Source organism: Salmo salar, chromosome 04 (assembly GCF_965601325.2).
Source record: "Salmo salar chromosome 04, fSalSal1, whole genome shotgun sequence".
Classification (NCBI taxonomy): Eukaryota; Metazoa; Chordata; class Actinopteri; order Salmoniformes; family Salmonidae; genus Salmo; species Salmo salar.
Window position 1 is genome coordinate 30714476 of NC_138294.1, and position 15191 is coordinate 30729666.

The 15191-nt window shown below is 39.9% G+C and overlaps 1 protein-coding gene across 1 annotated transcript; it reads right to left on the reverse strand.

Moving 5' to 3' along the window:
• Positions 1-2110: 2110 nt before the first annotated feature.
• Positions 2111-14351, reverse strand: LOC106602699 (T-lymphocyte surface antigen Ly-9). The gene is made up of 7 exons (XM_082973793.1): positions 14197-14351; positions 13393-13713; positions 12851-13153; positions 5564-5884; positions 5022-5324; positions 3352-3505; positions 2111-3114 (listed from the first exon to the last, which is right to left on the reverse strand). Exons 1-6 carry the CDS (start codon positions 14237-14239, stop codon positions 3384-3386), a joined length of 1413 nt encoding a protein of 470 aa, XP_082829919.1. The 5' UTR covers positions 14240-14351; the 3' UTR covers positions 2111-3114; positions 3352-3383.
• Between the last annotated feature and the right edge of the window lie 840 nt (positions 14352-15191).

A 15191-nucleotide genomic window follows, 5' to 3' on the forward strand; every position in this document is an offset into this window, starting at 1 on the left:
CACACTCCAGCCACATGAGGTCCAGCATTGTCTTGCATTAGGAGGAACCCAGGGCCAACCGCACCAGCATATGGTCTCACAAGGGGTCTGAGGATCACAAGGGGTCTGAGGATCTCTAATGGCAGTCAGGCTACCTCTGGCGAGCACATGGAGGGCTGTGCGGCCCCCCAAAGAAATGCCACACCACGCCATGACTGACCCACCACCAAACCGGTCATGCTGGAGGATGTTGCAGGCAGCAGAACGTTCTCCACGGCGTCTCCAGACTCTGTCACGTCTGTCACGTGCTCAGTGTGAACCTGCTTTCATCTGTGAAGAGCACAGGGCGCCAGTGGCGAATTTGCCAATCTTGGTGTTCTCTGGCAAATGCCAAACGTCCTGCACGGTGTTGGGCTATAAGCACAACCCCCACCTGTGGACGTCGGGCCCTCATACCACCCTCATGGAGTCTGTTTCTGACCGTTTGAGCAGACACATGCACATTTGTGGCCTGCTGGAGGTCATTTTGCAGGGCTCTGGCAGTGCTTCTCCTGCTCCTCCTTGCACAAAGGCGGAGGTAGCGGTCCTGCTGCTGGGTTGTTGCCCTCCTACGGCCTCCTCCACGTCTCCTGATGTACTGGCCTGTCTCCTGGTAGCGCCTCCATGCTCTGGACACTATGCTGACAGACACAGCAAACCTTCTTGCCACAGCTCGCATTGATGTGCCATCCTGGATGAGCTGCACTACCTGAGCCACTTGTGTGGGTTGTAGACTCCGTCTCATGCTACCACTAGAGTGAAAGCACCGCCAGCATTCAAAAGTGACCAAAACATCAGCCAGGAAGCATAGGAACTGAGAAGTGGTCTGTGGTCCCCACCTGCAGAACCACTCCTTTATTGGGGGTGTCTTGCTAATTGCCTATAATTTCCACCTGTTGTCTATTCCATTTGCACAACAGCATGTGAAATTTATTGTCAATCAGTGTTGCTTCCTAAGTGGACAGTTTGATTTCACAGAAGTGTGATTGACTTGGAGTTACATTGTGTTGTTTAAGTGTTCCCTTTATTTTTTTGAGCAGTGTATAATGAGTCCAAATTTAACATGTTTAGTTCCAACCGCAGTGTCTTTGTGAGATGCAGAGTAGGTGAACGGATGATCTCCACGTGTGTGGTTCCCACCGTACAGCACGGAGAAGGTGTTGATGGTGTGGGGGTGCTTTGCTGGTGACACTGTCATTGATTTATTTAGAATTCAAAGCACACTTAACCAGCATGGCTACCACAGCATTCTGCAGCAATATGCCATCCCATCTGGTTTGCACTTAGTGGGATTGTCATTTGTTTTTAAACAGGACAATGACTTAACACACCTCCAGGATGTGTAAGGACAATGACCCAACACACCTCCAGGATGTGTAGAATTGTGTCATTGTGTAGTTTGACAAAGAAGGAGAGTGATGGAGTACTGCATCAGGCCTCCACAATCACCTAAACTCAATGCAATTGAGATGTTTTGGGATGAGCTGGACCAGAGAGTGAAGAAAAAGCAGCCAACAAGTGCTCAGAGTATGTCGGAACTCCTTCAAGACTGTTGGAAAAGCATTCCAGGTGAAGCTGGTTGAGAGAATGCTAACAGTGTGCAAAGCTGTCATTAAGGCAAAGGGTGGCTACTTTGAAGAATCTAAAATCTATTTTGATTTGTTTAACACTTTTTTGGCCATCATGTAGTAACATGATTCCATGTTATTTCATAGTTTTGATGTAGAAAATAGTAAAAATAAAGAAAAACCCTTGAATGAGTAGGTGTCCAAACTTTTGACTGGTACTGTATTTATGCCAAACTATGCCTTTTTCCCCTGTCCTATCTTACCTGTTATGTGTACTTGTCCATTGACTTATCACTACTCGTATCTGCTCATTCCCAAAGAGTTTTCTCTGTAATGTATGGAGTTGTACATTCCTCACTGCTAAACACACATCTTAACCCTGCATCAATTACAGTATGCTGGTAGTAGTATGCTGTATCTGGTTGATATACAATAATGTTAAATACATAAGCTAACTTACTCACTTTTTATTAAGTTAATGACTATGACACTTATGTCCAATGTGGTTAAGAACACTACAGAAACCTTCCTATCAGGCTTTAATGTAGTTTGGTAAATAGTGGAGAACATAACAGAGACTCTCTAGAGGGAAGATAAAGGCAGGACAAACCTACATGAAAACATTCCTCCACAAGTTTAAACATGCCCATGAAATCAGCAGGTTTGGGCAGTCAGTTACAAGCATTTTGAAAATAAATGGAAAACCTGTTTCAGGGAGTGGATGTGGTGCCATGATTTAACTAATTTGCTTGTTTAAATACTACTAATCCTGGTTTTCAGACAAACGTTATGACCTAAATATAACAACAATAATATTGTATTTTTATCAAGCACATTTCTAGCAAAGTAAAGTACAACACAATGAAAAAGTACACATCTAAAATTACAGTAAAGACACAGGGCATGCAGCAGGCAAGTAAATAGCGGTGCTATTTGTATGTGAAATGACATACTCAATTATACAATAGTGGCAATGAAAGGTATAAATGTGAGATCGGTATAAAATCTTAGTTTTTTGTGTGTTTTTTGGGGGGAAATGTAATTTGCTGAGCTGGCTCACAAGGACCAGGTCAACCTTGTGGTTGACAAATGTTAAGACTTAAACAACAACAATTAAATTGCATTTTTATCAAGCACATTTCTTGCAAAGTAATGTACAACACCATGAAAAATACACATTTAAAATTACAGTAAAGACATTGACATAGTGGTATGGTTGCCTACCTACCTACCATGCCAACGTGAAACATGTAGGACCAATGCTGTCGTTGGTCTGGCCCCTGACCTAAGACCAATCCGGAATGGCTAAACCTACCAGGGGCCCAAGCCCCCTCCGGCATAGCTCTCAGGGTCATTGAGACACACAAGCCTCTAAACCACTCCAAGGTCACAGCTTTGAGAGAGGAGTGATTGAATCCAGTCATGTCTGAACAAAAGGTAAGATTCTGACATCTGAGTACAAAACAGACTCTTCTGGTAAACAGATTCCTCCGGTGCCAGATGCCAGATACCAGTATATATCCCCAACCTGTACAGTCAGCACATAAAACAAATAGAAACAGAAACCTGTAATTCAATAAGATCCAACTATACTGAACAAAAATATCAATACAACATGCAACAATTTCAATGATTATACTGAGTTACAGTTGATATAAGGGAATCAGTCAGTTGAAATAAATAAATGAGGCCCAAATATAGGGTTTTCACATGACTGGGCAGGGGCGCAGTCATGGGTAGGGCTGGGAGGGCTGGGGAAATTCACCTCAGTTTCAATCGCTCTCCGGGTGGGTGGTCTCAGACGATCCCGCAGGTGAAGAAGCTGGATGTGGAGGTCCTGGGCTGGGTGTGGAGGTTCTGGGCTGGCATGGTTACACGTGGTTTACGGTTGTGAGGCCGGTTGGACGTACTGCCAAATTCTATAAAACAATGTTTTAGGTTGCTTATGGTAGAGAAGAGTGCATTCAATTCTCTGGCAACAGCTCTAGTGGACATTCCTGCAGTCAGCATGCCAATTGCACTCTCGCTCAAAACTTGAGACATCTGTGGCATTGTGTTGTGTGAAAAAACTGCACATTTTAGAGTGGCCTTTTATTGTCTCCAGCACAAGGTGAACCTGTGTAATGATCATGCTGTTTAATCAGCTTCGTGATATGCACACCTGTCAGGTGGATGGATTTTTTGGGGCAAAGGAGAAATGCTCACTAACAGGGATGTAACCAAATTTGTGCCAAACGATTGAGAGAAATAAGTTATTTCTGCGTATGGAAAAATTCAGGGATATTTCAGCTCATGAAACATGGGACCAACACTTTACATGTTGCGTTTATATTTTTCTTCAGTATATTTGCATGCTATGCTTGTTCTTGTGTATTCTGTATTTTCACATTGGCTGGTATGTTATACAAGCCAACAACAAGTGACCACTTCCTTCCTAAATGTGTGTGTTCACAGATACAGAAGTTGCATAGAAAACCAAGTAGCATAATACGCATGCACATATATACACAGTGCATGCACACATTCATTCACATTGACCTTACCGGTCTCTGAAAGTTTACATCAGCATCATTATTCTTCTCTTTGCATGCAGGCTGCATGGAAATGAAGGTGAAAAGGCATAATTTTACACGATTACCTATGTTCTGTGTTTGTTGCCTTCAGGGTGCTCTGTATGATGTGAACTGTAACACAGATTGTACTTACCTCCACATGTTCTTATTTTAACTGCCCAGAATATTCCAACCATTTATTATCCCAACTGCTAACAATGTGACCAGTGCGAATGCGACAGGATTGGAACCAGACTCTGTCAGGAGTAAAATGGAGGGTGGGGGGAAAGTAACTGTTCAGTCACTCATTTGGCATTGCCTGTCATATCTTTTTCATATACTTTTTCTCATCTACTATATTTTTTTATCAACTGTATGTTGTATGTGGCCTTGCCCTGTATTCACCTGAAGCCGATATTCTTCCTGTCTAAATGAAATTCAGCTGTTCAAACCCATGCCATGTACTTTAGTCAATACTGATGAATGACATTGATGAAGGTATTATAAGGTAGGCTACAAGGATCATGGGCAAATAAATACAGAAATCAGCTTGCTGTAATACAGAAGTTAAAAGAAATACGATAATACGCATGTTGAGGGATTTTGTAAAAACTGCCCTCACGTTTTAATGTTAAAAATACAATTGGTTATTTTTCACCTTACTATCCTACAAAATAAGTTGTTAGTGAGCTTCAGCTGGTATCCATCTCCCCCTAGAATTAGAGGAAACGAAGAGCAGACAATCTGTCTGGGGGTCAGCTCTGTCCAATGAAATCTCTGGTGAGGTCATTTTAAACAGAGCTTGCTATTTACTGGTCTGTCACTACGGTCCCTGACTGATCCACAAAACGGAAAAACAATACTATATGCAGTGTTGACATACCTGTGAGGGCAGAGCGTGAGGACAATTGAGGGCAGAGCGTTTCAATGTTGAGTGGAGTTGGTTTTGAGTCAGCAGGGTTGGAAGCCTCACAGCTGTAGTTGTCAATGTTTCTTTTGTTTAACTCCAGAGGGAGAGAGAGATTGGCGAGAAGATCAGGGCTGCTGGTCTGGTTGAATATCTTCTCTCCTCTGTACCAGGTCAAGATCACCTCTCTCCCGTTCTTCACAGTGCACACCAATGAACAGCTCACTTTTTCAAATGGACTGTCCACTGAGTGACTGATGTGAGGAGCAGACACTGAGGCTGGGATAGCAGAATGATTAAGCAGTGACTCAATGACAAACAGAGATGAAAAATAATGTGTTACAGTAAAAACTAAGATGTCATAAATGAGACCTAAACATATATGAAGAAGTGGGCTATTTCTTTTTCAAACTCTAAATACAAAGGTATTTTTTGATCTTCATTGAAAACAACTCTGGGTAACAGACTAAATGAGAGAATTGAAAAAAGGGAAGTAAAAAAAGAAACCAGACACGCACCATAGACAGTTAGCTTTGCTATCTTAGATGAACTCTGGGTATTGATGATAAGTATTTTATAAATTCCAGAGTCGTTGATGGTGAGGTTTCTGATGGTGAGAGATCCAGTCTGAGTATCCAGCTTCAGTCTGTCTTTGAACTTCCTACTGTAGTCCGTTTTAATCACACCAGCATTCAGCAGAGCTATGTTATCAAATAAATCTGAACGACTCAATGGGAAAGACCATGATATAATAGTGCCACTAGGTAGTTCAGTAAGTCCAGTCGGTAAAGTTACTTTCACTCCCTCTTTTCCAGACACATTTACAGCATCAATCAGATCTGAAAGGAAGAAAGAAAACATAGACTAAGGGCAGTAGCTAGATCAATAGAAGATATTAACAGGACTAAATCCTGTTGGTGATCCAGGATGCAAGCCAAGCACATGATAGACTAGGCTTAATTTATTTATACTTTTACAGTACGCAGTGACCTACTTACTTTTTTGATTTATTGTCTTTGTATTATTATTATTATTATTTTATAATCCATTGAGTTGTAGTTATGGCTCCTAGGTGTAGCCTAGTTCACATTGAAAACTCATCAACACTAAATAAGACTATTTTTATCTTTATTTAACCAGTAAGTCATCGAGAACACATTTTCTCTTTTACAATAACGACATGACCAAAATGCAAAATTATAACAGCCTTTCTTTCCGCACTTTTGTAATAATAGCCTATTCACATAATTTACACAATAGTTATGTAACATGATAGTAGCCTACTTTTGTTATTGACTCACAGTTTGGCAAGACAGACTTACCACTTTCGAGCAAGAGTAATATCCAGAGAACGGAGTTAATCATTTTCCATTTCAATAGGGTACTCAGATAAAGTGTAATTCAAAGATACATTTTCTTCAAGACGCATCGGTCTCCTACCCATTGCTCTGCAAGTGTCTGTGTTTGTGGGTGGGTATAATTTCTGGGACGGGGTGGGTGTAATCTGTGGAACGTTCCAATAGGAACGAGTTCCAAAAACTTCGTAAATATCAATTTGCCAACAAACAACGCATATAAAGTCGTATAGCGGTAGAACGAGATACCCTGTAGGGGGTGAGCTATGTAATTACGTTTTTCACTCACCACGTTTATTCGGAAAAATGTCTCTCTTCATTCTGGTGGGCTCCACCATTTCTCGTTCGTTGGTTTAGTTATTATTCCGTGTTCCGGCATTCGCCGGTGAACTCTGTTGCGCCTCAATTAGACTATCGCTTTGATTGAAATGTAACTAATGACCGCTAGCCCCAGTATTCTATTAGCTAGGTGGCTTGTACTCAATTGTTACCTATGATACTGTATAAACCAGCCTACTCGTACTACAGAAATGTACATTGTATTTTGCCAAGTTTTCTCGGTTTTAATCCTGTTTCCCAAATATAGCAGGTAACTTGTGTCTGTGTCGATGTTGTTGAGTTCAACTTGCCCAGTTAAATAAAGATGAAATAAATTAGAAAATGTAAAATATATGCTTTAACCTATTTCAGGCAACCTCAAGATGCTTGACTCACTATAGCTGCTTTTGAGGAACTTTTCCAGTCGTTTGTGCTTTACATTCCGACTTTTGAATGTCTGTTTATTGGACATATATATTAGTGTCTAATAAAAAAAGAGCAATGTATGTAAAGCATCCCATCTGTTTTAAGGTTATAGTGTGTGTGTGTGTGTGTGTGTGTGTGTGTGTATATATGTAGTTCCTCTTGATGTCCACTAGGTGTCAGCACAGTTTCAATAATGCCATACCAGGTTCACAACATGTTTTCATGTGAAACAAATCAATTTGTATTTGTCAGATGCGCCGAATACTACATGTGTAGACCTTAGTGAAATGCTGACATAAAAGCCCTTAACCAACAATTTATTTGCAAGAAAAATACGTGTTAAGTAAAAATAAGAAATTAAAGTAACAAATAATTAAAGAGCAGCAGTAAAATAGCAATAGCGAGGCTATATACATGGGGTACAGAGTCATTGTGCGGGGAACCGGTTAGTCGAGGTAATTAAGGTGTTTCTTTCAAGTCCAGTGGTGTAAATTACTTAACAAAAATGTATTGCAAGTACTCCACTACATTCCGTCTATATATATATATATATATATATATATATATATATATACACACACACACACACTGATTTTTCTGCCGTTTTCATTGCACAAATATTTCACTCACATTTCATGGCTTACAATATCAAACAATTTCATACAGTTTATATATATATATATACACACATACATACATACATACATACATACATACATACATACAGATGGGTCATGTACATTCAAGGACATTTTTACATTGCTAGAGGGAAATGCTTCTCAACTACTGGCCTTAGGACTCCACTACATTCCGAAAGAAAATGTCCTTTTTACTCCATACAGTTTCCATGATGTAAAAATACTTGAAAGTACTACTTAAGTCCGTTTTTTTTTGTATCTGTACTTTTACTCTTTCTATTTCTTTACCACTTTTAATTTTACTTCACTACTCTCCTAAAGAAAATCATGCATTTTTTACTTCATACAGTTTCCCTGACACCCAAAAGTACTTGTTGCATTTCGAATGCTTAGCCGGACAGGAAAATGGTACAATTCACACACTTATCAAGAGAACATCCCTGGTCATCCCTACTGCCTCAGATCTAGAGGACTCACTGAACACATGCTTCGTTTGTAAATTATGTCTGAGTGTTGGAGTGTTCCCATGGCTATTTCTCCAATAAAAAAACAAGAGAATCGTGCTGTCTAGTTTGCTTGGGGCTAGGTGGGACGCTAGCGTGCCACCTGTGGTGCACTCCATCAACAGCAGGTGCATTTCAAGAGCGGCAAATTTGAATCCAAATAAATGTCAAAATTCAAATTTTTCAAAAATACAACTATGTTACACCATTTGAAAGATAAACATCTCCTTAATCTAACCACGTTTTACGATTTCAAAAAGGTTTTACGGCGAAAGCATAAATTTAGAGTATGTTAGGACAGTACATTTACAAGAGTTGTGTGTAATGTTTTGTCAAGTCAAAGACAGGGTCACCAAAACCATAAAACCAGCTAAAATGATACACTAACCTTTTACAATCTCCATCAGATGACACTCCTAGGACATTATGTTAGACAATGCATGCATTTTTAGTTCTATCAAGTTCATATTTATATACAAAAACAGCGTTTTACTATGGCATTGATGTTGAGGAAATCGTTTCCCTCCAATAACCGGCAGTCAAGTCAGCGTCACAAATTAAATAATTAAAATTAGAAAACATTGGTAAAATATTATATTGTCATTTAAAGAATTATAGATTTACATCTTTTGAACGCAATCAACTTGCCAGATTTAAAAATAACCTTACTGGGAAATCACACTTTGCAATAATCTGAGCACTGTGCCCAGAAAAATACGCGTTGCGATACAGACTAGACGTCATGTTGGGGAGATCTAAAATCGAAAATACTATGTAAATAATCCATTACCTTTGATTCTCTTCATCAGATGTCACTTCCAGGTATCACAGGTCCATAACGAATGTAGTTTTGTTCAAAAAAGCTCATCATTTATGTCCAAAAATCTCCGTCTCGTTAGCACATGATGTAAGCCAGCCGGACTTCTCGTCATGAACGAGGGGAAAAAATATATTTCCGTTCGTTCAAACATGTCAAACGTTGTATAGCATAAATCATTAGGGCCTTTTTTAACCAGAACATGAATAATATTCAAGGTGGACGAATGCATAGCCTTTTATAACGTATTGGAACGAGGGTACCCAACATGAAGTAGCGCGCCAGGTGTCTAATGGGACATCACCGTTCCATGGCTCTTGTTCGGTCAGATCTCCCTCCAGAAGACTCAAAACACTTTGTAAAGGCTGGTGACATCTAGTGGAAGCAATAGGAAGTGCCAAAATATTCCTAAACCCCTGTGTTTTTCAATGGGATAGGTTTAAAATCAATACAACACATCAGGTATCCACTTCCTGTCAGAAAATGTCTCAGGGTTTTGCCTGCCAAATGAGTTCTGTTATACTCACAGACACCATTCAAACAGTTTTGGAAACTTTAGAGTGTTTTCTATCCATATATAATAAGTATATGCATATTCTAGTTACTGGGTAGGATTAGTAACCAGATTAAATCGGGTACATTTTTTTTATCCAGACGTGCAAATGCTGCCCCCTAGACCCAACAGGTTAATATAAGGAAGGTCAAAATATTTATACTTTTACCACTGATACTTAAGTATATTTTAGCAATGGCGTTTACTTAGTATTTTACTGGGTGACTTTCACTTTTACTTGAGTCATTTTCTATTAACGTATCTTTACTTTTACTCAAGCATGACAATTGGGTACTTCTTCAACCACTGTTCAAGACATTTAGCACCCAAGACCCAACATTCACTTGGTGGCTTAGATGTAGGAGTGCTGAACTAGGATCTGTTTAGCATTTCTGAGTAGAATGAATAACATTACTTTGACGGGGGGGGGGGGGACGACTGATTCCAGTTCAGCATTCTTTGCCTGAGACATTTCATATATGTGTACAGAGGCGTACTGTTCTACGATCAGCTTTGCCTAGATCATACTGAATAAGTTGTCTCTAGAACAAGATTATATGGACAGGGGTGGGTTTGATCATAGCTCAGCACTCCTACTCCACACCAGTTGCTATAACCTAACATTTTATAATCCAATTTCCATGCTGTCTAATGTCCTTCCGGAACCCACCTCAACATTGTTCTGTCAAGGCAAAGCATGCCCCTAGGTAAAAGTTTTTCAGAGAAGGGTTGTATTGTTACTCCATGACATAATATGTTATCACAACTCTATTAAAAGGACATTCTATACAGGGTGTCACTTCATTCGTGCTATTTGATGGCAACTAGCCCCTGTCCCCCTACACACCTTAAGTTTGCTCTTTCAGGCCCACAAAGGCAACAAGACAAATGTTGCTCTATTAATTGCTCCTCTGGGATTTGAACTCTCAAACCTTCCTTTGGAGATCAACCACCATAACCACGACTCTACTGGTCAGACAGAGTGAAAATGTTAAGGGTTACTTAAAAATGCACACACCAAAGACAAGATTTCAGAGGTTGGAGAATGATGTGGGGGCTTGTACTTCTTGGATCCACCAACCGTTCCTCAATCTACTTCTGATGACTACAAGCCTAGATTATGAACCTTCAAAACCTACACAATAGGATGGATGTGTTTAGGAATGGGGGACGCAATTCGAAACGTACGTGTTTCCAATTACCAGCAAATAGGTGCTAGAAATGTTATACCATCATCATATTATTGTACCTTTTTCCCTTCATTTGCCTACTACTGTTTCTAAGCTATCATAACATGCGGGTTTTTTCAGGGGGACCAGGTATCGGAAAACCTTTGAATGGTCTATAAAGCATGCCCCCAGGTAAAAGTAATTTCAATGATTATACTGAGTTACAGTTGATATAAGGGAATCAGTCAGTTGAAATAAATAAATTAGGCCCAAATATATGTTTTTCACATGACTGGGCAGGGGCGCAGTCATGGGTAGGGATGGGAGGGCAAAGGCCCACCCACTGGGGAAATTCACCTCAGTTTCATCAGCTGTCCGGGTGGGTGGTCTCAGACGATCCCGCAGGTGAAGAAGCTGGATGTGGAGGTCCTGGACTGGGTGTGGAGGTCCTGGGCTGGCATGGTTACACGTGGTTTACGGTTGTGAGGCCGGTTGGACGTACTGCCAAATTCTATAAAACAATGTTTTAGGTGGCTTATGGTAGAGAAGAGTGCATTCAATTCTCTGGCAACAGCTCTGGTGGACATTCCTGCAGTCAGCATGCCAATTGCACTCTCGCTCAAAACTTGAGACATCTGTGGCATTGTGTTGTGTGAAAAAACTGCACATTTTAGAGTGGCCTTTTATTGTCTCCAGCACAAGGTGAACCTGTGTAATGATCATGCTGTTTAATCAGCTTCGTGATATGCACACCTGTCAGGTGGATGGATTTTTTGGGGCAAAGGAGAAATGCTCACTAACAGGGATGTAACCAAATTTGTGCCAAACGATTGAGAGAAATAAGCTATTTCTGCGTATGGAAAAATTCAGGGATATTTCAGCTCATGAAACATGGGACCAACACTTTACATGTTGCCTTTATATTTTTCTTCAGTATATTTGCATGCTATGCTTGTTCTTGTGTATTCTGTATTTTTACATTGGCTGGTATGTTATACAAGCCAACAACAAGTGACCACTTAATTCCTAAATGTGTGTGTTCACAGATACAGAAGTTGCATAGAAAACCAAGTAGCATAATATGCATGCACATATATACACAGTGCATGCACACATTCATACACATTGACCTTACCGATCTCTGAAAGTTTACATCAGCATCATTCTTCTTCTCTTTGCATGCAGGCTGCATTGAAATGAAGGGAAAAGGCATAATTTTACACGATTACCTATGTTCTGTGTTTGTTGCCTTCAGGGTGCTCTGTATGATGTGAACTGTAACACAGATTGTACTTACCTCCACATGTTCTTATTTTAACTGCCCAGAATATTCCAACCATTTATTATCCCAACTGCTAACAATGTGACCAGTGCGAATGCGACAGGATTGGAACCAGACTCTGTCAGGAGTAAAATGGAGGGTGGGGGGAAAGTAACTGTTCAGTCACTCATTTGGCATTGCCTGTCATATCTTTTTCATATACTTTTTCTCATCTACTATATTTTTTTATCAACTGTATGTTGTATGTGGCCTTGCCCTGTATTCACCTGAAGCCGATATTCTTCCTGTCTAAATGAAATTCAGCTGTTCAAACCCATGCCATGTACTTTAGTCAATACTGATGAATGACATTGATGAAGGTATTATAAGGTAGGCTACAAGGATCATGGGCAAATAAATACAGAAATCAGCTTGCTGTAATACAGAAGTTAAAAGAAATACGATAATACGCATGTTGAGGGATTTTGTAAAAACTGCCCTCACGTTTTAATGTTAAAAATACAATTGGTTATTTTTCACCTTACTATCCTACAAAATAAGTTGTTAGTGAGCTTCAGCTGGTATCCATCTCCCCCTAGAATTAGAGGAAACGAAGAGCAGACAATCTGTCTGGGGGTCAGCTCTGTCCAATGAAATCTCTGGTGAGGTCATTTTAAACAGAGCTTGCTATTTACTGGTCTGTCACTACGGTCCCTGACTGATCCACAAAACGGAAAAACAATACTATATGCAGTGTTGACATACCTGTGAGGGCAGAGCGTGAGGACAATTGAGGGCAGAGCGTTTCAATGTTGAGTGGAGTTGGTTTTGAGTCAGCAGGGTTGGAAGCCTCACAGCTGTAGTTGTCAATGTTTCTTTTGTTTAACTCCAGAGGGAGAGAGAGATTGGCGAGAAGATCAGGGCTGCTGGTCTGGTTGAATATCTTCTCTCCTCTGTACCAGGTCAAGATCACCTCTCTCCCGTTCTTCACAGTGCACACCAATGAACAGCTCACTTTTTCAAATGGACTGTCCACTGAGTGACTGATGTGAGGAGCAGACACTGAGGCTGGGATAGCAGAATGATTAAGCAGTGACTCAATGACAAACAGAGATGAAAAATAATGTGTTACAGTAAAAACTAAGATGTCATAAATGAGACCTAAACATATATGAAGAAGTGGGCTATTTCTTTTTCAAACTCTAAATACAAAGGTATTTTTTGATCTTCATTGAAAACAACTCTGGGTAACAGACTAAATGAGAGAATTGAAAAAAGGGAAGTAAAAAAAGAAACCAGACACGCACCATAGACAGTTAGCTTTGCTATCTTAGATGAACTCTGGGTATTGATGATAAGTATTTTATAAATTCCAGAGTCGTTGATGGTGAGGTTTCTGATGGTGAGAGATCCAGTCTGAGTATCCAGCTTCAGTCTGTCTTTGAACTTCCTACTGTAGTCCGTTTTAATCACACCAGCATTCAGCAGAGCTATGTTATCAAATAAATCTGAACGACTCAATGGGAAAGACCATGATATAATAGTGCCACTAGGTAGTTCAGTAAGTCCAGTCGGTAAAGTTACTTTCACTCCCTCTTTTCCAGACACATTTACAGCATCAATCAGATCTGAAAGGAAGAAAGAAAACATAGACTAAGGGCAGTAGCTAGATCAATACAAGATATTAACAGGACTAAATCCTGTTGGTGATCCAGGATGCAAGCCAAGCACATGACAGACTAGGCTTAATTTATTTCTACTTTTACAGTACGCAGTGACCTACTTACTTTTTTGATTTATTGTCTTTGTATTATTATTATTATTATTTTATAATCCATTGAGTTGTAGTTATGGCTCCTAGGTGTAGCCTAGTTCACATTGAAAACTCATCAACACTAAATAAGACTATTTTTATCTTTATTTAACCAGTAAGTCATCGAGAACACATTTTCTCTTTTACAATAACGACATGACCAAAATGCAAAATTATAACAGCCTTTCTTTCCGCACTTTTGTAATAATAGCCTATTCACATAATTTACACAATAGTTATGTAACATGATAGTAGCCTACTTTTGTTATTGACTCACAGTTTGGCAAGACAGACTTACCACTTTCGAGCAAGAGTAATATCCAGAGAACGGAGTTAATCATTTTCCATTTCAATAGGGTAGTCAGATAAAGTGTAATTCAAAGATACATTTTCTTCAAGACGCAACGGTCTCCTACCCATTGCTCTGCAGGTGTCTCTGTCTGTTTGTGGGTGGGTATAATTTCTGGGACGGGGTGGGTGTAATCTGTGGAACGTTCCAATAGGAACGAGTTCCAAAAACTTCGTAAATATCAATTTGCCAACAAACAACGCATATAAAGTCGTATAGCGGTAGAACGAGATACCCTGTAGGGGGTGAGCTATGTAATTACGTTTTTCACTCACCACGTTTATTCGGAAAAATGTCTCTCTTCATTCTGGTGGGCTCCACCATTTCTCGTTCGTTGGTTTAGTTATTATTCCGTGTTCCGGCATTCGCCGGTGAACTCTGTTGCGCCTCAATTAGACTATCACTTTGATTGAAATGTTACTAATGACCGCTAGCCCCAGTATTCTATTAGCTAGGTGGCTTGTACTCAATTGTTACCTATGATACTGTATAAACCAGCCTACTCGTACTACAGAAATGTACATTGTATTTTGCCAAGTTTTCTCGGTTTTAATCCTGTTTCCCAAATATAGCAGGTAACTTGTGTCTGTGTCGATGTTGTTGAGTTCAACTTGCCCAGTTAAATAAAGATGAAATAAATTAGAAAATGTAAAATATATGCTTTAACCTATTTCAGGCAACCTCAAGATGCTTGACTCACTATAGCTGCTTTTGAGGAACTTTTCCAGTCGTTTGTGCTTTACATTCCGACTTTTGAATGTCTGTTTTTGGACATATATATTAGTGTCTAATAAAAAAGAGCAATGTATGTAAAGCATCCCATCTGTTTTAAGGTTATAGTGTGTGTGTATATGGGGGGGTTGTAGTTCCTCTTGATGTCCACTAGGTGTCAGCACAGTTTCAATAATGTCACACCAGGTTCACAACATGTTTTCATGTGTAAC